The 21,342-nt window shown below is 33.5% G+C and overlaps 2 protein-coding genes across 7 annotated transcripts; both read left to right on the top strand.

The window, feature by feature from the left end:
• The first annotated feature begins 285 nt into the window (after positions 1–285).
• Positions 286–10,480, top strand: DPE2 (disproportionating enzyme 2). 6 transcript variants are annotated; one of them, XM_088121622.1, is made up of 24 exons: positions 286–392; positions 478–824; positions 1,097–1,512; positions 3,125–3,245; positions 3,358–3,416; positions 3,510–3,640; positions 3,748–3,865; positions 3,950–4,146; positions 4,566–4,644; positions 4,752–4,790; positions 5,114–5,233; positions 5,608–5,709; positions 5,862–5,945; positions 6,054–6,296; positions 6,395–6,520; positions 6,609–6,683; positions 6,771–6,842; positions 7,632–7,748; positions 7,911–8,008; positions 8,205–8,364; positions 8,673–8,771; positions 9,528–9,725; positions 9,846–9,939; positions 10,041–10,480. In XM_088121622.1, exons 3-24 carry the CDS (start codon positions 1,159–1,161, stop codon positions 10,250–10,252), a joined length of 2,898 nt encoding a protein of 965 aa, XP_087977748.1. In that variant the 5' UTR covers positions 286–392; positions 478–824; positions 1,097–1,158; the 3' UTR covers positions 10,253–10,480. The 6 variants fall into 6 exon arrangements, with proteins under 6 accessions (XP_087977748.1, XP_087977765.1, XP_087977760.1 ...); XM_088121634.1 differs by having other exon boundaries at positions 297–824; positions 1,125–1,512; XM_088121630.1 differs by having other exon boundaries at positions 297–824; positions 1,122–1,512.
• Positions 10,481–16,539: 6,059 nt separating this feature from the next.
• On the top strand, positions 16,540–20,993 carry LOC111021785 (phosphatidylinositol 4-kinase gamma 1). Its single transcript, XM_022298839.2, has 4 exons — positions 16,540–16,990; positions 17,901–17,943; positions 18,029–18,147; positions 18,843–20,993. Exon 4 carries the CDS (start codon positions 18,913–18,915, stop codon positions 20,554–20,556), a length of 1,644 nt encoding a protein of 547 aa, XP_022154531.1. The 5' UTR covers positions 16,540–16,990; positions 17,901–17,943; positions 18,029–18,147; positions 18,843–18,912; the 3' UTR covers positions 20,557–20,993.
• Positions 20,994–21,342: the final 349 nt, after the last annotated feature.

The following is a 21,342-nucleotide window of genomic DNA, read 5'->3' as shown; positions in this document are numbered from 1 at the left end:
AAGATAAAAACGAAGGGACCACGATCTGATCATTTTTTTAAAATCAAGATAGACATTTCATAAGTATAAAGATTAAAATGGATAAAATTTATAAGTACAGACACAAAAGTAGACGTTTTGAAAATAGAAGGATCAAAATCAACGAACTGAACAAATCTTAATCTTTATTTTCACATGTTTAAAATCTTTAAATTAGTATAACATGTGGGAATGAAATTACACATTTTAATAGACATTTATAAATGTCTAGGAATTTGTTAGATGAGCCTACAAGCTGTTTAAAAGATCCATGAAGGTTCTTTCAATTTAGATGCGAACCCAAAGTTCTTCAAATTAGTTTGACTCATTTTGAGTTTTAGAAGAAATTTTGTATAAATTATCGTCAAAATAAGGTAGATATTTAACGATTTTTGTCAATTCCAATTTCCATGTGCTTTTGATATTGATATTTCGATTCACGTCCACATGGTTACGAAGATTTTCCGGGAAAATTTCGTGGGAAAAGTTTTGTTCGAAGAACTGTCCAAATGAATTCTGGTATCAGAAGAAGAGAAAGATTTCCAATTCTGTCCATCGCTATTCACTTTCCAGTGAAAGGCCCTGCGAGAAATCATTCGAATCTCTCCCCACTACAAGACATTCACCAGAAAAAAATATCAAGCAATCCCATCCCTATCTGGCTCTTACTTTCTATCTTCAAGAACGTGGTGATTTGATTTCCACTCCACCACTATAATTTGCACCAGAAGGAGCGAGATACCACTCGTTGCGAGTTGCAATCGAAGCGGACGAGGCCGCCTCTCTGATTTACTTCTTCCTGCTTGGTGGGTAAACGTTTTTGCTGATTTTCAACTTCATTTCTTTGAATTGTGATCGTGAACTTGTGTGTATCGTAAGTCTTGCTGCTGCTCGAATGTTATCTTAATTCAGTAGAAGTAGTCGGTTGGGAGAATGAATTCAAATTATAGCGTTCTGCTCCCACCATGAGAATTTTCATACTTGTCAGCAATTTAATTGGGGCTAGGATCTCAATGTGGAACATTATACAATTTATATTTAGCTAGTGTGTAATCTTGTGTTTTTTCTGCAAATGAAGATGCATTGATTTGTTTCCTGCGTAGAAGAACTTTGTCTGGGTCTGATTCAATTGTGGGGAAGATGGTGAACTTGGGATTGTTTTCTGGAGCCTCATCGACGAAATCGGTGAATGTGAGGTTCAGATTGCCATACTATACTCAGTGGGGTCAGAGCTTGATAGTTTGTGGTTCTGAGCCGCTGATTGGTTCGTGGAATGTGAAGAAGGGATTGTTACTGAGCCCTGTTCATCAAGGAGATGAGCTGATATGGTGTGGAAGTATTGCAGTGGCCAGCGGATTTGGATGTGAGTACAATTACTATGTTGTTGATGACAATAGAAACGTCTTGAGATGGGAGAAGGGAAACAGGAGAGAGCTAATACTACCTCAAGGATTACAGGGTGGGGAGGTCGTCGAGCTCCGTGATCTTTGGCAGGTGCTGCCTTTTACTTTATGTTCACCTATGATTTTTCTTCTCACTTTCTTTGAACTTATTTGAAGGTTCAGCTCGTTGAGTTTAATATGAGACTGAAATTATAACCTTGTAGTGTTTACCTGTTGGCTTTCATCTATTTTGGTTCTATAACAATGTGTAAGCTAATGCTAAACTATGAGGCAGTAAGAACAAACGAACTAAACAGTGGTCCTAATCTTCAACTCAAGCAAAAATCTGTCCTCCAAAAATTTCCATTACTCTCTAACTAAATAAAGAAAGAAAATACCTCTGCCTGCCACAAAATCATCTCCTTCTTGGGAATAAATCAACAGACGACTCTACTCCTCACAACCTTTTTACAGAATAAATATATTGGGTTGCAAGCACATGAAACTGTAACCCCTCTGAGAAAAGTGGTTAAGGATCTCACCGTTTCATGGCCACACCAAAAGTCAAGTATAAAACTTCATTTTCTTAGAAAATTCACCCTTCATAACCTCCCCAGGGATAACTTAACGGAATTGGAGCACTAAAGTTACGCTTGCAATAGGACTAGAGATTCCACATGTTTCTGTCTTCCTTATCCTTATCTCGAACAACTTTCTAAACAGAATGAGAAAAGGAGAAAGCTCGGGTGACTTTCTATCGTTAAGGTTTCTAACGACGAGGGCATCTCAGAGTCAAAGGAGTAGACCCCACCGCACATCTTCTGCCAAAAATGAACACGCTCCCCACTAGCCGAAGCAAAAAAAAAAAAAAAAAAAAAAACTGTAAAAACACATGAAGAACCTGAATGATGACTTTTCTTGGACTCTGCTTTGAGGGTCAGAGGAAGCCTGAGAAGCATCCTATTTGTCAGAGAAAACCTTGACCTACCAAAAAATCTAATACTATAAGGCAGAACTCTCCCATGACAATCTGCAATCCACTTGTCCAGCAGGAGCTGATTCTTATGGACCAAATTATCTACACTAAACCCATCTCTGTTTGTGTATTGTAGCTTTGTTTACTACCAAATTTTCATCACGTTGATTTATGCGAAGGCAAGGGTCGATTTACATTTGTGACTGAGAATGGTAAAGTGATGGCCTGGGGAGTTATATTCCACCTAGGCAAGTCACCATGGTAATTTATCTGGATTTCTGGAAACAACTTGGATAAGTGCTTAATTTTCATAAGGGAGTTGGTGTTTTCATGTTCTTTTTTTTCCCTCCCTTTTGTTCTCCTTATATAGCTCTTGACCCTTATGTTTGTTCTTTCATTATTCTTGTTGAAAGTTCTATTTCTTAATAAAATAATTTCAATCATTTTGATTTGAGATTCTAGTTGTTATATAGACTCATTTGAGGAAATATTTCCTGCCTGTGATGTGATTCTTAATTATGCTTGGATTCGCGCAACTTTTTTTGCTCTTGTAGTAGAGTGACTAATTTATCTAAAAAAAAAATGACTAATTTACATTCCAAAGACTATGTAATAAGTTGTTGTTTTTTGGTTTCTTCTGGCTACACTGCTGTAACTATTTCTTCTGAAAATTGGTCACTGGAATCTACGAGCATTTCCCGGATATTAAAGATCTCATCTATTTTTATGTTTGATTCATCAATTCCAGACTGGTGCGGATGGGATTCCTTCCAAGAGTGCCTTCAAAAATGTTATCTTTGGAAGAAGTTCGACTTGGAGCATAGAAAGACCACTAGGAACTTTCTTTCATAATAATTTGGATCAGGATGGTAAGTTTATTAGTTTCTTTTGTTGTTTCATGAATATCCTTCTCCAACGTGATATTATTCTATTTGGGTAATCTCATCTTAACCAAGTTGTTGTTTTTATTTCTGACTGAAGGAGATTCTGTACTTGTTCATTTCAAAATTTGCTGTCCAAATATAGAAGAAGATACAGCAGTAAATATCTATTTCTCTAACCTGTTAGTTACTTCATGCTATCTGGCATCCAATTCCATTTTGAGTTATAATTATGAAATTCTACTAGTACAGATCTATGTCATTGGTAGCTCTTCGAAGTTAGGACAGTGGGAGGTAAAGAATGGGATTGCACTTAGCTATGGGGGTGACTCAACCTGGCATGCAGACTGCATTTTGCAAAACAGCGATTTCCCCTTTCAATATCCTTTGGTGTTTTTTTCTTTATAATTGCAAAAATTGTCTATGTTTATGTTTTGATCATCTTTAATACTCTCTTTTTCCTTCCTCTTCCTTAACAATAGCTTACATACAAATATTGCAAACATGGAAGAGCAGGAAATATTTCTTCAGAATTTGGGCGAAACCGGGACCTTGTCCTTGATGCCTCATCACCAAGATATATTTTACTTTCAGATGGCATGTTGCGAGTAAGCTATTGGGAAGAATATTTTTTCGGTGAATACTAGTTACTTGGTCCTTTGGAAAGTTAGTTCATGAATTTCTTGTATCAGGGTGTTCCTTGGTGTGGTTCTGGTGTTGCAATCCCCATGTTCTCTGTAAGATCAGAAGCTGATCTTGGAGTCGGCGAGTTTCTGGACTTGAAATTACTTGTTGACTGGGCTGTGCAGTCTGGTCTCCATTTAGTTCAACTTCTACCTGTTAATGATACATCAGTGCATGGAATGTGGTGGGACTCATATCCTTATAGGTAGGATGCAGTGTCGATGCTGGATCTGAAGTCAAGTCAGTCCAATCTTCATTCTTTTATTGGTGATAGCAGATGAATAACAATAGCATGTTTTGTAGCACCTACTTTTACCTACCTTCAGTTTTCAATTGTTTCATAGTACCATAATTTTTTGAAAATTTTATCTATCGAAATGTATGGTTTTCAGCCTGAAGAATGAGACTAGCATCCTACTGTTTATGTTTCTTATTGGGAAAGTTTCAACACAAGGATGACACTTTCCGGGGCTTCATAATTTTCTTTTATCACTTTTGTCTGCTTACTTTAACTTGTATGACCACGATTACCTACCTACATAAATGAGAACCCTGTTATCTCCAGAAATTATGGTTCAATACATTAATTTGTTCTGTAATGATTATTCTACTGACCTTTTGCAGCTCACTTTCTGTTTTTGCACTGCATCCATTGTACTTAAGAGTCCAAGCACTTTCAGAGAATATTCCAGAGGATATCATGGTAATATTTTTCCATTTTTTTGGTTAGATTATATTACTATTCTATTTCATACTATGCTGATTGATCTGTTATCTTTACATATTAACATATCTAATTCTAATTTGTAGCTAGAGATTCAAAAAGCAAAAGTCGAACTGGATGGAAAGGTAGATCTTTTGCTTATTTTATCATGTTTCATGTTTGCTTGTTACAGTACTAGGAGTAGGAGACAAGACAACATTCAAATTAATCATCCATATCCTTGGTGATTTTCAGTTATTTTCGTTTCTAAAGTTTTGAGAAAAAGAATTACCAAAACCTGTTTTTCATCTGATTTATTTTTGCTGATTGTGTCTTGGTTAATGAAATATAAAGATTATACTTCTGCAAAGGACGAAGTTATGCCTTAGGGGAGAATTTGTGTGCTTGCTTTGTCTATAGTTCTGTTGTTCAACATTCAAGTTACACGTTCAATTCTGGATTTATGCAGGATGTAGATTACGAGGCTACTATGGCTGCTAAGCTTTCACTTGCCCGGAAAATTTTTGCTCTGGAGAGAGATTCAATACTGAATTCCAGTTCCTTTGAGGAGTACTTTTCTCAAAATGGGGTTTGAAGCTGTGCTCTCTACTGAATAATTTATATAGTGATGGTGAAAATGAAGCTTAACCATCATGAGTTAGGCCAGTGGTTAATAAGGACAATGTAAATACTAAAAGGCTTAGAGGGAATGGGTTCAATGGGTTCAAAGTTCAAATTATGGTGGCCACCTACCTAAAATTTAATATCCTACGAGTTTTTATGTAATCAAATGTAGTAGAGTTAGGCGGTTGTCCTATAACATTAGTTGAGGTGATACTTCCAGTAATAACTACAGTACTGATACTGATAAATATTCAGTAATGTCTTGGAAAGTCTGTTTTATTAGTATATTCTGTCAACAGTTTATAATACTGTTCTCATTTATATGTGAATTACTTGAAGGAATGGTTAAAACCCTACGCTGCCTTCTGTTTTCTGCGGGACTTTTTTGAGACATCAGATCACAGCCAATGGGGTCGTTTTTCTCAATTTTCAAAAGACAAGGTGATGGTCTCTGCCATTTTCTTTTCTTTTGTATTAGAGTTTGAATGTCTTAAGATTACTGTTTGTTCCTAAAAATATACAATCTATCAAAGAATCAAATCAATCTTAGCATGAAATATAAGTACATTACCTGTTGTCCCCTTCATTCACAGCTTGAGAAACTTGTGTCGAAGGACAGCTTGCATTATGATGTCATCTGCTTCCACTATTATATCCAATATCATTTGCACCAACAGGTACTTAAAATCACAAATTTATATGTTTGACTATTTGCTTCTGCAGTTAAATGGAATGGAAGTCCATGTCTTTGTATTTCATTGTTTGCTGACATTATTAATTTACAGTTGTCAGAAGCATCAAATTATGGAAGAAAGAAAGGAGTGGTATTGAAAGGAGATCTTCCAATTGGTGTTGACAGGAACAGTGTAGATACCTGGGTTTACCCTAATTTGTTCCGCATGAACACGTCAACTGGAGCACCTCCAGATTACTTTGACAAAAATGGACAAAATTGGGGCTTTCCAACCTACAACTGGGAGGAGATGTCAAAGGATAACTATGCTTGGTGGCGTGCTCGTTTGACTCAGGTTTTGATAAAATCCAGCAATCTTTTCTTGTCTGTTCTTAAACTTTGTTGGCCATATATTAACCTTATTTGTATATATTTTTCTTGTTTGAATTATAGATGTCGAACTATTTCACGGCTTATAGAATTGATCATATATTGGGTTTCTTTCGAATTTGGGAGCTTCCAGAGCATGCAATGACTGGTTTAGTTGGAAAATTCCGCCCTTCTATTCCTTTAAGCCAGGTATGTTTGCTCATTTCGAAATAAAAAATTTCCATCTTAACTAGGACTTGTCGTACAACATTTTGTTAAAAAAGTTATTCTTCCACAGGAAGAACTTGAAAGAGAGGGCATATGGGACTTCAATCGCTTGAGTTGTCCATATATCAAGGCAGAATTTTTACAGGTCGCTACATTATGAATCTACTTGTAATCCTGAAAAGCATTATCTGGTCTGATGTCCTGAAGTACATTGGTCCTTTTATTTTTTCAGGATAAATTTGGAGCCGCTTGGGGATTTATTGCCTCACAGTTTCTGAATGAATATCAGAAAAACTTTTATGAGGTGATACTTAAACTACGATGGCTGACATTGATTTATATAAATTTTTATCTTTAGTTCTGCATGGTATCCTATAAGAGCAATATCATGTACTTGATGAATACACAGGTTCTATTAATTATTAGTTTTGCACAGCCCAATTTCTTCTCATAGTGCTGAAAATATGCATTTTTGTATTCATCTTAAAATGTAAAAAAAATTTCAGAATGTAGAACTCAAAATTCTGTTATTAGTGATACTGATTTGGGACAGATTCACGTTTGAATTAGAGAATTGATCTAGATCTATTCTTTCGTCAACTATATTAACAATTGTAATTTGCATTGTTTTGAAGATTAAGAAAAGTAATTGAAGTACAAGAACTATTGAGTCAAATATTTATTGAATTTGCCTTGTATTAGCAGACGAGTAGACTTGTGAACATTTATTTTCCCAACCGATTTTAAAATTCCATTATGTCGCGTTATACTTTGAGGCATGTTCCCTTTAATGATATTATGCTTGATGAATTTTGCATGGGTTGTCTGTTCCTTTTCCTGGCTATTTTAGTAATTTGCTGCATTCTATTCTAGTTACATCACTTTACATGCTGCTTGTGATTTTTCATGCTTCATAATCAATACAATAAAAAGTTTGTCTGAGGCATCCAAAAGAAACTGAATATTCACCACTTGTTTCAGTGATTTCATGCTGTTATTTGATTTTTCCTTCAGCCTTAGTCTAATATCGTGTAAGTCTTATCTGGACATTTTCAGTCTTAAATACGGTGAGTATTTTGTCTCTCTTTCTTAGTTCAAGGAGGACTGTGACACAGAGAAAAAAATTGTTACCAAACTGAAGTCACTTGTAGAAAAATCTCTGTTGCCAAACCCAGATGAGATACGACGCGGTCTTTTTGATCTTATAAAGGTAAGATGTTACAGCCAAAAAACGCTTTATTCGTGAAAATTTGTTCACGCAAGGCTTTTAGCTGTTTCTGAGGCCGGGTGGTTTCTTTATGGGCCACTAGATTTGATTGCATTTTTCGCTTATATTCAGAACATGGCCTTCAGTTTCTTTTTATTCTTGCAGAACATAGTTCTTATTAGAGACCCAGAGGATCCAAAAAGTTTCTATCCACGCTTCAATCTTGAAGATACTTCAAGTTTTAATGATTTGGATGACCACAGGTTGCCCCTTTTTCTTACATTTGAGACCTAATCCAAATAACTTCTCTGCTGCATTTCATTTAGAGACTTAAGTTTTAACTGTTGTCTTTTGGGGCAAACACTTCTTTTTCTTTCTTTCTATTTCTTCTTTCTTTTGGATCTAAATTTCTGTTAGTTGCAAATTTTTTTACCATTTTACTTTTCTTACGTGATGCAGCAAGAACGTTATGAAAAGATTATACCATGATTACTACTTCCAGCGGCAAGAGGATCTTTGGCGGAAAAATGCTTTAAAGACCCTGCCTGTTCTCCTTGATTCTTCTGACATGCTAGCCTGTGGAGAAGATCTGGGCCTTATTCCTTCATGTGTTCATCCGGTTAGACTAAATTATTACTAATCCTTTAAATGCACAAACCCACTTGCATGGTATAAAACCAAATTTTGGATGACTTAAAAAGTGCTTTTAGAAAGCACTTTGGAAGAAATACTAATTAAATGCTTCTCTTAGAAACATTTTGAGTGCTTTTTAGTGTTTTGAAGATTTTCGAAAATCACTTCTAATTATTTAACCAAACACTAACAATTTGAAAAAGTGTTTAAAATTTTTTAATTCACATTAAACTCATCCTAGATAAATAAGAAAAACAATCAAAGATAGTCAATCATGTCTTGATTTTGATATAGGTTATGGAGGAGTTGGGATTAATCGGATTACGAATTCAACGTATGCCGAGCGAACCTGGTCTAGAGTTTGGAATTCCTTCTCAATATAGCTACATGACTGTAAGCCCTTGTATCTCATTTCTTCCGTTTTTTATATGATAAACTGACATACATTATAACCAAGAAAAAGGAGGAATACATAATGTGAATGGTGGAAACGTAGTCCATTTCCAACTGAACTTGTATGCTACAAGTCCAATGTATATGGAAAGAGAAAGAACAGTAATGGAACAAAATAAGTTCATCTTCTACTGATAGCAATTGGCAAAGATGAATTGTCTTGAAGTTCTCAGTGGCACGTAAAGAAGCAAACTATTGAACCCTTTTGAAAAAAGAGATTTTTTAATAAAAATATTTTTTCTTAAGTATTTTTTAAAGAGTTACTAATTTAGAGTGCGTTTAGTTTAGCTTCCTAAGTGATTGTAGATGACAAAAAGTTCTTTTTAAAAAATATAGGTGATAAATGAAAACATATTTGAAAAATTGGATCGGCTCAAAGATCCTTTTTTAAGAAATACTGGAGAGATTGACTATTCAAAAAAGTAATTTTAAAGTGATTGTCATTGGTTTAAGCACTTGAGAGTTGATTACTAAGAAAAAATGATTAAACTAGAAGCCTAGAAGGTATGTGGAACTCACCCGTTCCATAAAAATGTATTGATTTTCTTACAAAATTTCTGACATACTTCTTATTTTTACAAGTCAAAATTCCACCTAAATGGCATAAGTTTTACCTTTTTACCATTGATAACTATGAAGAATTCCTCCTAAATTATGAGACACTTGGAATTGCCTTAGCATTGGAACATGTTTTAGGTGTGTGCTCCATCATGCCATGACTGCTCGACTTTGCGTGCGTGGTGGGAGGAAGATGAAGAAAGAAGAGGACGATTTTTGAAGAATGTTATAGGTTCTGATATCGTGCCACCTAGCCAATGTATTCCAGAGATTGCACATTTCATCATAAAGCAACATTTTGAAGCTCCATCAATGTGGGCTATCTTCCCACTTCAGGTGACGTATATCACTAGATCTACATCTCAATATATTGGCACTGAGCTGAGTAACGAGTGACATTTTTCTTGATTGTCATGAGCTCTCAAAGTTTATATTCGTCTTTTGTGTTGACGCCAGGATTTGTTAGCATTGAAAGAGGAGTACACAACACGTCCTGCAAAAGAGGAGACAATCAACGATCCTACTAACCCAAAGCACTATTGGAGATATCGTAAGCGCATCTTCATATGAGATCTTTCATAGCATTGCATTGGGTTCACCAATAATGACAGTTTCCTCATCTCATAATCATCGATCTGTTTATGTTTTCAGGTAACCACGTGACATTAGAATCTTTGATGAAGGATAGAGAACTCCAAGAAACCATCAAAGGTCTTGCCCTGGAGAGTGGGAGATCAGTTCCTCATGAAGCCAAGGCAGCACCAAAACCAGTCCCTGCAGATGTTGAAGCTGGTATAGAAAATATTTCTTTAGCAACACAGTCCAATGGAACACCACAAGTGGAAACACTTGCAGTCAAATAATGCATGCTTTGAGTTGTGAGCATCTTTGAGGTTAGTCTTTCCAATTGTAAAATAAGTGATTCGAGGTAGCGGTTACGTTAGCTCCTGCAAACGTTTTTATAAGCAAGCATGAGAAGATTCAAACTCATGACTTCTAGAGACTTGTTTTTTTTTTTTTTTTTTTGTGGGATAAAATCTATGGTTGGTATTTACCCTATGATATTAAGAATTCGATCGTTAGTTTTGGAAGATGATATTTACTGGAAGAAGATAAAAAAATCTTGTTCTTACTGCAAAATCGTCCGACAGTATAGTTAGTCTTTATGTTATGTGAAATAATGGAAAAGTATATGTTAATAAGTTTTTTTACGTACCCCTCTCCATTTGTCTCGTGGTATTTATAGATAAAGAAAGAAAAATAACGACCTCTTCCAGATACTCTCCCTTGCAACCAAGTTGGTGTCGTGACATGTCTTCGAGATTAGAGGATTAAACAAATCTTATCCTGATTAACAAGTAACTTTTAATTCATTTAATATTTGGAATTGATCAGAAATAATTTTAAATTTTAGGATTTTAAATAATGAAAATGATTTTAAATTTTTAATTGCGTTTGGATTCAAATGAATTTTAAATTATTGAAATTGAGATTTATTGTTTGTACTTTGTTTAACATTTTAATGTTATGCCTAAAAAGGAAGATATTAAAATTGAACAATTTCAAATCCAAACCAAAATAATTAATATGTTTATTATAACTCTAAACCAACTTTGGCTCAATCCTTTTCCATTTATTTTCTTTTTTATTGTCATATTGCAGTCGTACCTACTCAATTTTTTTAAAAATAAATAGAAAAAATCTCCATGAAAAGCAATGAATACTAAAACACAAGAACCAAAGGGAACATGAAAAAAAAAATTATATATATATATAAAACAAGACTAACTAATAAAAATGTAAAAAAGGTACTAAAAAAATGTAAAAAAAAAAAAAAACAAAGAGAGATTTTAAATGTATATCAAACTGTCTATCTCTAGCAACATCCATCCTATTTGAAATGGAATTTTCCTTTTTATCCAAATTAGTGTATAAAAATCGAAATAAAAATAAAAGAAAACTATTGTACTAGCAGAGGCAAAAGAGAAATCAACTGTAATATTTTTGAATGACAATTTGCATAGAAGAAAAATAAATTAAAAAAAAAGAAACATCTATTTTTATTTTCCTAGGTAAATTTGGAATTTGTTACAAAATCCTCAAAAATCCACCTATTTGAAATCAATTTTTTTATTTTAACCAAAACGTGATTTCAAACCAGTTTTGACAAACCAAATATGGGAAATGATTTGAAAATCATTGTGACTTGCAAATCTTTACAAATTAGGGTTCCAACGTAGAGTTAATCTTTTTTTTTTTTTTTGAACGAATTGATCCAAAATTTTGGGCATGCTAGCAAAAGGTTAGAAAACCAAAGTTAGTTCACATTTTGTTTAGGAATTTTCTTGTTAAAAAAAACTTTTTTTCTTTAAAATATTTTATTCCAAAATTTTTTTTGGAAAACACAATATTAAAACTTTTATTATAATTTCAATCGCTTTTTCCATTGTGGTTGGTTTTTATTTCATTTTATCTTATTCCCATTTACGGTTAGCAAATAAGGAATAGGACAAACATTGTTTTCACCACCATTAAATAAGAAAAAAAATGCAAAAATAGAGACTTCTCATGAATTTGTGAGGAGTAGTCTTTTACCCATTCGAAAACCGTTTATTTTCTCTTTTTTTACTTAGCAAATTGCCTCATAAGTAAATAAAAGAAGTGATTTGCATAAATGACCAAACAAGCCTAATTATTTGTAAATAAAAAATAACATTTTACATGGGTATATATTGCAAAAGAAGAACCCAACCAATATCCACCCATAAAAAAAGACAAAAATAGCCCTGAAACCATGGTTCAAAATTTCGTTCAACATGTCGACGGTCTCGATATCGACATTAGGGGAGAAAGTTGTTTTTCTCCTAATGTCGTCGACATGTCAAGGAAATGTCGATTTTTTTTTTCATTTTTTTTTGCAATGAAGGTTCCAGGCAGTAAAGCTCACGTTGTCGACACCTCTTGTCCGTCGTGAGTGATTTCTCGTATGTGTAAAGACGGGTAGACCGTCTCATCTCTTTCCTCAAAGTGGTGGATCAAACTTCGATCATGTCACGAGAGTGGATTCAGTTGGTTTCATCGGTCATTCTGCGAACCTGACAACTATCACTTACTAGTCAATGAAAGTGGGGTCAGTTTCAGTCTTCTTCGGAGCTTTCAAGTCAAAGAGTGTCATGTAATTGCTGAGAAAATCTGGATCCATGTGGCCTTAATTGAGACTTAGAGTAAGATATGTTGTTTTTCAAGAAAAAATCTAGATCGAAAATTTTGAATCCAAATCTTAAGAAAAGAAGATTTCTGTTCAAACATTTTTTTCAAATTTCTGTAAATTCAAAGCTTGTGGGAGAGCAACAAAAAAAAGTCAAAAATAATAATAAAAGATTATACGATATTGGGCATTTTTTATTTTTCTTTTAGAGAAATTAAAGTAACATTCTTATCCTTCTGGTTAAAAAAAACAAACATTAAATTAACTTAACTATAAAAATCTAACATAATCTTAAAGTAATTGATTTAAAAGAAAAACAAATTTTAAATTAAATTTAACTAACCAAATTTTAAAACAAACAAATAAAAAAATCAATTTAACTAATTATTATTAAACATTTAAATTTTTGAAAAGTTAAATTCTTATATTTGGGTAAAAAAAAGAAAAAACTAAACAAAACCTTACAGAAATAGATAATGGATTTAAAAAAACCAAATTTAAATTAAATTTAACTAAAAAAAATATAACAAAATGTTAAAGTAATTGATTTAAAAGAAAAAACAAATTTTAAATTAAATTTAATCAACTCAATCTTAAAACAAACAAATAAAAGAAAATTAATTTAACTAATTATTATTATTATTAAACATTTAAATTTTAAACTAAATCTAATTTTTTAAAAATTATTTCATACTTTATATTTTTCGTTCAATTATGCAACTAGACTGGATTAGAAATTATCAATAAAAAATTAACATTAAACTTTAATTTACTAAATCAAATAATTTTCATATATGTATACATGATTTCGTTTTGACATTAATCACGACAACATTTACATAAGTATATTACTAATATAATTAGATATGATGGTTAAAAAGTGATTAGTATAGGCTAATTAAGCTACAATCTTATTTACTAATTTAAAAAACTAGTTTAGTACCACGTGCATGGCACGTAATAAAAATTTTAATTTTATTCATTACAAAATAAATTATTTAATTAAATTAGTATGTGTTTCAAATTATAAAAATATTAAAATTTTGTTAAATTTATTTTAATTTTAATAATTAGTATAATGGCAAAAATATAAGATTAAACATAATTATTATTAATAAAATAAGTTAAAAATAAAAATGATAAACAAGATATTTAAATATAAAATATGAATCAAATCATATTAATAATTACGATATCTTATTAGATTTTAAATTAATTTATGTATTATAATTGGTCTATGTTTTATATTTTGTATATCATTTGCATCTTTTAACTATTTTCCTATTTATTATAATTAAGATGTATAGATTTAAATTTCTTAATTTTATTAACATACCATTTTAAAATTGTTTTGAAAATAAATTCAACACACAAATTTAGGGTGGAAGAAAATGAAAAAATTATAACAATGTTTGCATTCCAAAACTATCATATTCTATAATTAAATATACGTATATACAAATATTTAATTAAAGTTAATTTATACACGTTAACTTTTTACATTATAACTTTTCACATTTTTTTTAAAAAAATATTTTCATATTCTATTAATTTAATTTCTTCAAGTGTATATAAATTGCATTATCTTGTACAACATTTTTAATGAAGTCTATGTTGCATTTTATTATTTCTAATATAACAATTTAAAATATTATATAATTTTTTTTATATTTTCATTTTGAAAAGATTATTTTACCTAATTTAGGCTCCTTATTTTTTTTAATTCCCTTGTTTGTTCGAGTTAAACTTATAAAGATTTTTTAATCTAATTTTTTTTTATGTTATAATCATTTTCGACCTCGATAAAGAAAAATTATTTTGCTGTTTTGATTTTATATTGTAATTATATTTATTATTTGAAAATTCTTTTAACTTTAAGGTGAATGAAATGGAAAAAAAAACGTGTATTCCAATTTTTAAAGATGATTATTATTGAGAATGGATGAATTAGTGAATTTATTATTTATAATTAATTAAAAACTTTGTAAGGACGTGATTTTGTTTTTCAAAAGAAAAAAAGATACTTAGTGATTATGATGAATAAATTATTATTTTTTCACCAAACATCTTAAATAAAAAAATACATTAATTATAAAAGAAAAAGAAAAAAAACCAAAGTAACAAAAAAAAAACATCTAATACCCTATCTATGGATCCAACAAACTTCAAGGGAGGGGAAGTACGCCCATTACTGGATACTGGTAATTTAAGGTGATCCAGCAAACTTCAAGGAAGGGGAACTACACCCATTTTGTGTCTCTTTAGAGGAGATATAATGTCTTAGACTGTAAACACTTTTACAAGGTATAACTCTATATACAGGGTAGTGGCAAAAAAGAAATCTCATCTGATATATTCAGAAGTCGTTCTTCAGCTGCATGTTACTGTGTGCATAGCCTTACTAGTGACCTCTCATAGTTGTTGGTGTTGTATATAGGGGGCTGTTCCTATAAGGTAATCCAGCAAACTTCAAGGAAGGGGAACTCATCCCTTAAAATAAAATTGCTCACTTGATAATTGATTGACTAATATTATTATTCAATGGGGTAGAAATTTAGATCATTTGCGTTGCACGAAATCAATCAAATACCGCTAAAACAAAAGAAAAATAATCAACAAAAACAAAGGAAATTCTATATAAAAAAACCGAGATTTCTAACGTGAATGGTCGCAGGACTTTGGTCGCAGGACTTCGGTCGCTAGCTCGCCTATCATTAGATCACCAATTTTCTTGACGGTATGCCTATAGGAATCTTTGATACTTTCAACTTCATGATTGTACTGTAGAATCATCATTGCAGAGACGAAAAGTAATGGCTCCAACAAAAAATACTTCTATCACAATATGGAATTGTAACGACACACAACCTAGGATTCAAGATATAGATCCAACACGTGCTTCCCTTGCAACTTGAATATGTCACCAACGTCTTGAGATGTCTTTCAAGATTGAAGAATTCTTTGAGAGCACTGGTAAGAACGAATGGAGCTCCAAGTGTTTGTGAACAAAATGGTGAAATAAAACTTAATTTATATATGTAATAGATGATTAAAAGTTACAAAACTTTAGAAATTCCATCATGAATTGTAATTAAAGAAACTTTTGAGAAAAAACCTTTTGCATTCCAATCTTTTATATTCCATATATTTAGTATATTGATAATTTATTATTAACAAATTAATTTTTTTTTTGAGAAAAAACAAATTAATTTACTATAAATTATAATAGTTAGCTTAACTTATATTATAAATAAAAAATTATTTTATTTTATTATTAAATTGTGGTTAGCAAACTTCTCCCATCCTCAAATAAATGCTCCTTTTAATATAAATTAAAATTTATTTGATTTTAAACATTAAAATTAATTTGAATTATTGGTTTGTAATTTAACAAAAATTAAAGAGATATAATAGTCCTAAAATGTTTGTTAGAGATAATACATTTTTCATATAATTATAGATTTGCATCAATATCCACAATGTCTGTATTTATTTTTCCGAAATATCCATCGACATCGACATGTCTATTGACATATCCGTAAACTCTAGACCTCATATTTTCATCGACATCAACATTTTGAACCTTACTTGAAAGTCATGATAGTTTTTTCTTCTCAAACTATCTCAACTCAATCATTTATTTACGTATATCATTGATCTACAAGGTAAAACAAAATCACCCAAAAATATCTAAATAGTAAAGTAAAAAAAAAATTACTATAAATCCAACATCTGACTACATTTACAAATATCAAATCAGCTCAAATGGTTAAAACACCCATCTTGGACCAAATTAGCAAGTTTTTTTAGACGAAAATACTTATTATCATGATCAATCAAACTACAGCTAAATAATTAATCATAAAGTGAAAAAGGAAAAAACTTGAGCTAAATAAACAAACGAATAAATTGTTATGAAAAGGGAAAAAGAAAGCTTTGGAATATGGAAACCGTGGGGAGCGGATCTTACGGCAGAGAAGAGAAGTGAAAAGAGAAGCAAAAGGGAAAAAAAGATAGAATTCTGGAAGAAGTTTGTATGTTTGATTTGGTTAGAAGACAGTTAAGAGAGGGAGAGAGAATGCGGGGGAATTACGAATTAGGAGCAAAAAGAAGAAAAAAAAAAAAACTGTCCCAATTGGCCAAATAAAGAAATTGGCCAAAAAAAGGGGGCGTGGGATTAGGGGAGAAGCGGAATCGGAGTTTCATAGATAAAGGGTCGGGGGAGGTGGGATTTTTGGGCACTGCATTGGGGTTGAGGAATTTCTTCTTCTTTTATACTGGTCAAAGGGGAGCGGGAGGGCTCTCTTTCTGAATTTTGCCGGTGACCCAACTGGTTTCTCTCGCGCTCCCATTCTCCTGTTCGTCTCCCTGAATGCCTTAACCAGTGTTCAGGGTAATTTCTCTCGATCTTGGCTCTTCCATTGTGATTTTGCTTTCGATTTCCATTCTTGGTTTCTGTATGTTTCTTGGGTCATCACTGCATTTTATGTTTGCTTCCTGGGAAATTATTGAACATTGTGTTTATTGTGTTTGGTTACCTGGAAAATGTTGTATGATCGAGGGATGATTCCCTGGAAATGATGGAGTGTAGATTTTGGGAGTTGCATTATGATTTCGCTTTCATCTTTTCATTTCTGTATCTTTGTTGCGTTCCTAGATGGGGAAATAGTTTATTTTCTGTTTGGTTCCCGGGAAAATGTGAATGGGCCCCACGAATGATTAAACGTAGTTTCCCTTTTTGCATGTTAATTTCTGTATCTTTAGTGGGTTCTTGGATGACAGAACGGATTATTTTCTGTTTGGTTCCCGGGAAAATGTGAATGTACCCCACGAATGATTAAACGTAGTTTCCCTTTTACATATTCATTTCTGTATCTTTAGTGGGTTCTTCGATGACAGAACAGTTTATTTTCTGTTTGGTTCTCGGGAAAATGTGTATGGGGATGATACCAGGAAATGTAAATGTAGACTTTGGGTGTCGTTCATCTTTTCATCTCTGTATCTTTGACTCTTTGTTGGCTTCCTAGTAGGGAGAACAGTTTATTTTCTATTTGGTTACCTGGAAAATGTGCATCAATGCTTATAAGATGATGAAAATCCCAAGAGTAGTGGAAGAAGGCAGTCTTAGAGTTAGATTGGGGATTCTCTCTTCACATTTTCTTGATTTTTTCGAGTATTTATGACATTGACTGATGATTGGTATGCATCCCATAATGATTTCTGAAAAGAATGGGGTATGAAATCTGAGTATTGTATCTAAATTTGCTTGAGATGATGATGCATCTTTGTTTTTGTTTTTGCAGAACATTCTCGCGATTTAGTCGCAAAGGGGCGAGGGATTAATAGGTTCGTTATAAGATCTTTTACTTGACTCCCATTTCATGATTGTTCAAAATTTCTTTTCATTTGATTCCTATCTTTTCTTCTGCAGGTTGTGATGGATTCCAGAAAAATGGGTGGAAGTCGGCTTGCACTTGTAAATCATGCATAAACTGAAGATACAAAGCTGCATCTGATAATTTTGAAACTTACTCTGTCTGACCTTAATGGGTAAGAACATTTTATAAATTCCTACCTTATTGGATCTTCAATTTTCCTTACTTGTTTTTGCTATTTTTTCTTAATGGAATATATATTAATTTGTGGATTTGTCAAATTATTCAAAGGTAGTAAATCATAGCATCTTTTGTGGATAATTCCTGCTGCAGATGTCCAATTTCTGAGGATTAAGGATCTGCAAATGTTGGTTGTTGTTTAAGCGTTTTTCGATTCATGGATATTGAGATATATTTCTTTAGATGTATCCTGATGGTCATTTGATTGCATCAAAGTAGTACTCGTAGAATTTATCGGAAAATGGTATGGATAGCATGGTTATGAGAATTGGTAATTGGGAAAAAAGTACTGTAGGAATGTTTTTATAACTTTAGTGCATGTAAGATACAATATCATTACCTTGTTGTCTCTCGGAGCTGGCTTCGGGGTGACAAAGCTTCCTCTGTATTAGGCGATGTTCCATGAGCATAATGCAAGGAGTGGAGCTACTAACACTCCAGTTGTAAAAACAATAGATACGTACTATTACCTACTAGCATCAACGATTTCCTCAAAGTATATCATCGGGTGGTTATATGTGGGAGATTCTACTCTTCTGCACAAATTCTTGATTTTTCTTTGATTCCTATCATTAGAAATGGGACTGATTTGAAAATTATCGGTTTCGATTGTGTGAGTGATGTTTTCAGGGAAGACATATCTTCAGGGAAAACCTTGATAATTTTTCTTTCATTGTGGCATGCAACTGTACTTAGCTGCATGAAATATTACACAATGGCCGTAGTAGTTGATCAGCATCGTGAATTTAAGCCATTTTGCCGGTCTCTGAGATGTAGGCTTCAATCTTATACCCATCTCGAGTACAGCAATTGCGAAATCGACCAAAATGATCTTGTCAACTCCTTGAGAGAAGCATTTGAAGTTGCTAGTATACATCGAAGCTTTTCAACACCATGCCTGTCCTTGGTAGAAGAAGTTGACAACAAACCGAGAATTAAAATTGTGGTTGGCGATGGTTCCACAAGGCTACATGGTGTCATAGTAGAGGCTGCAAAGGCTTTGGCATCTGGTGTCGATCCAGTACCAGTGTCGAGTGGGTTAGGTGGTGCATATATCTTGCGTAACGAAAATGGGGTTAACGTTGCTGTGGCAAAGCCTATTGATGAAGAGCCATTTGCGTGTAATAACCCAAAAGGTTTTGTAGGTAGGTTGGTGGGTCAACCTGGTATGAGGCGCTCGGTTCGGATTGGTGAAACTGGCATTCGTGAATTGGCAGCGTATCTGCTCGACTATGGTGGCTTTGCTGGTGTTCCTCCAACAGCTTTGGTGGAAATTTCTCATGTTGGATTCCATGTTAATAGTTCAGTCGGGATTTCAACTGCACCGTGCAAGATTGCATCACTCCAGAGTTTTGTAGAGCATGATTGTGACGCTGGAGAGCTCGGTCCCTCTAGTTTCTCAGTCGCTTCAGTTCATCGAGTAGGTATTCTTGATATAAGACTCTTAAACCTTGATAGGCATGCAGGCAATCTACTTGTGAAGAAGAAACAGAGGCACGACAATTGTAATGTCGGGGGAGTTGAACTCGTGCCGATTGACCATGGACTTTGCCTACCCGAGTGGCTCGATGATCCGTATTTTGAATGGCTTCACTGGCCTCAGGCTTCGGTTCCTTTCTCTGAGACTGAACTTGAGTACATTGCCAATCTTGATCCCTTCAAAGATGCAGAACTCTTAACAACCGAGCTTCCTGCTATAAGGGAGGCCTCCATTAGAATCCTCATTCTGTGCACCATTTTTCTGAAGAAAGCTGTAGCTTTCGGGCTTTGTCTTGCGGATATCGGTGAAATGATGACCCGGGGATTCGGCAGCGGAGAAGAAACCTTAAGTGCATTAGAGAATCTTTGTGCTCGAGCTATGGGTAACGTACCGATTATCATTTCAGGCGAGCACGAAACCAAACTAGAAAATGGAGACCCGGAAATGTTTCAATTCGAAGGCGAAAGCAAAGATGGTCACAGCAAAGAGGTTTTAGATCCCCAACTCCAAGAGACTCTTGAAATCCTCAAGCCTCCAAAAGTTCCAAAGTTCCCATGTCCTACAACTGGATCAAAGACTACTGCTAGATTATCCAGAACTGAAATTGATAAAAACCGATACAATGACGATAACAACGACATGTTTCTGAAAAGTAGTAACCACGGTAGTTTGATCAAGAGCAAGAGTTTCTCAGTGCAGAACCTTCAGAGCGAGAGCGGGGCTATCTTGTTTGGAGAAATGAGCAAGGAAGAATGGGAGCTGTTCTTGAATAGTTTCGAGAAGCTCTTACCTGAAGCACTCGAGAAGACGAGATGTGTTGGGGGCCCAAAGCTGCAGAGGATGGGAACTTCTTGCAAGTTCTGATTTCATTTCTTCTTTCAATATTTTTGGAGGAAATCAACTCAAATCCAAGCGAAAGTGAAACGAGATGAGAGTGGAATGCAGTTTGCCCATCTTTGTAACTAGAGAAGAAGGAACTGTACATTATATTATGGTAAAAGGAGACCTTTGTTATAGGATAGATGATGATGATGATTTGATGATAGGGGCAGAAACGGAAAAGCGAGTGGTGAATTAGGCAGCCATCCTTTCCTTTGTATAACTTTTTTAAAAAAAAAAAAGGTTTTTCTCATATATTTTTGTTTCCTTGCAACACAAATCAAATGCCTGTGGTGAAGATGATTTTGTTGCAGGTGATGATATGTCCTTAGAAAGTATTCTTCAGCTCTTCTTTCCCTCTTTTGTAATCCCATAATTCACTTTATTATAAATATATTATGTATGTATGTGCAAATTTTGTATCTACCTCTCTCTCTCTTCCTTTGTTTTTCTATTTCTGGTTCGAACATGGGCAGGAGAGTTGATTCTTTGGCCTTTTAAGGAGGTATGTAATGCTTTAATCAATTATGGTCGTGTCAAGTTCAAATAGGGGTCGGGAGAGTTGAATCTCTGACCCTTTAGGAGGTGTTTTAATTAACTATATTCATGTCGAGTTCAAACAGTGGTGGAAGAATCTAGGGAGGGTATGTCGAGTTCAAATGGGTGTGGGAGAGTTGAATCTCTGACCTTTAAGGAAGTAAGTAAAGCTAAATGAATTGTATTCATGTCGAGTTCAAACATGATTGGGAGAGTTGAATATCTAATTTTTAG

Source organism: Momordica charantia (assembly GCF_013281855.1).
Source record: "Momordica charantia cultivar OHB3-1 chromosome 1 unlocalized genomic scaffold, Mcharantia_2.0 BLBB01000001.1, whole genome shotgun sequence".
NCBI lineage: Eukaryota > Viridiplantae > Streptophyta > Magnoliopsida > Cucurbitales > Cucurbitaceae > Momordica > Momordica charantia.
Note: the sequence above shows the minus strand (reverse complement) of the source record. Positions and strands in the feature narration are given on the sequence as shown.

Coding starts and splice junctions, on each gene's coding strand:
- DPE2 (XM_088121622.1), top strand. CDS start 1,159: ATGGTGAACTTGGGATTGTTTTCTGGAGCCTCATCGACGAAATCGGTG. Junction 1,513..3,124: donor AGCTCCGTGATCTTTGGCAG/GTGCTGCCTTTT, acceptor CATCAATTCCAG/ACTGGTGCGGATGGGATTCC. Junction 3,866..3,949: donor TTTCAGATGGCATGTTGCGA/GTAAGCTATTGG, acceptor TTCTTGTATCAG/GGTGTTCCTTGGTGTGGTTC.
- LOC111021785 (XM_022298839.2), top strand. CDS start 18,913: ATGAAATATTACACAATGGCCGTAGTAGTTGATCAGCATCGTGAATTT.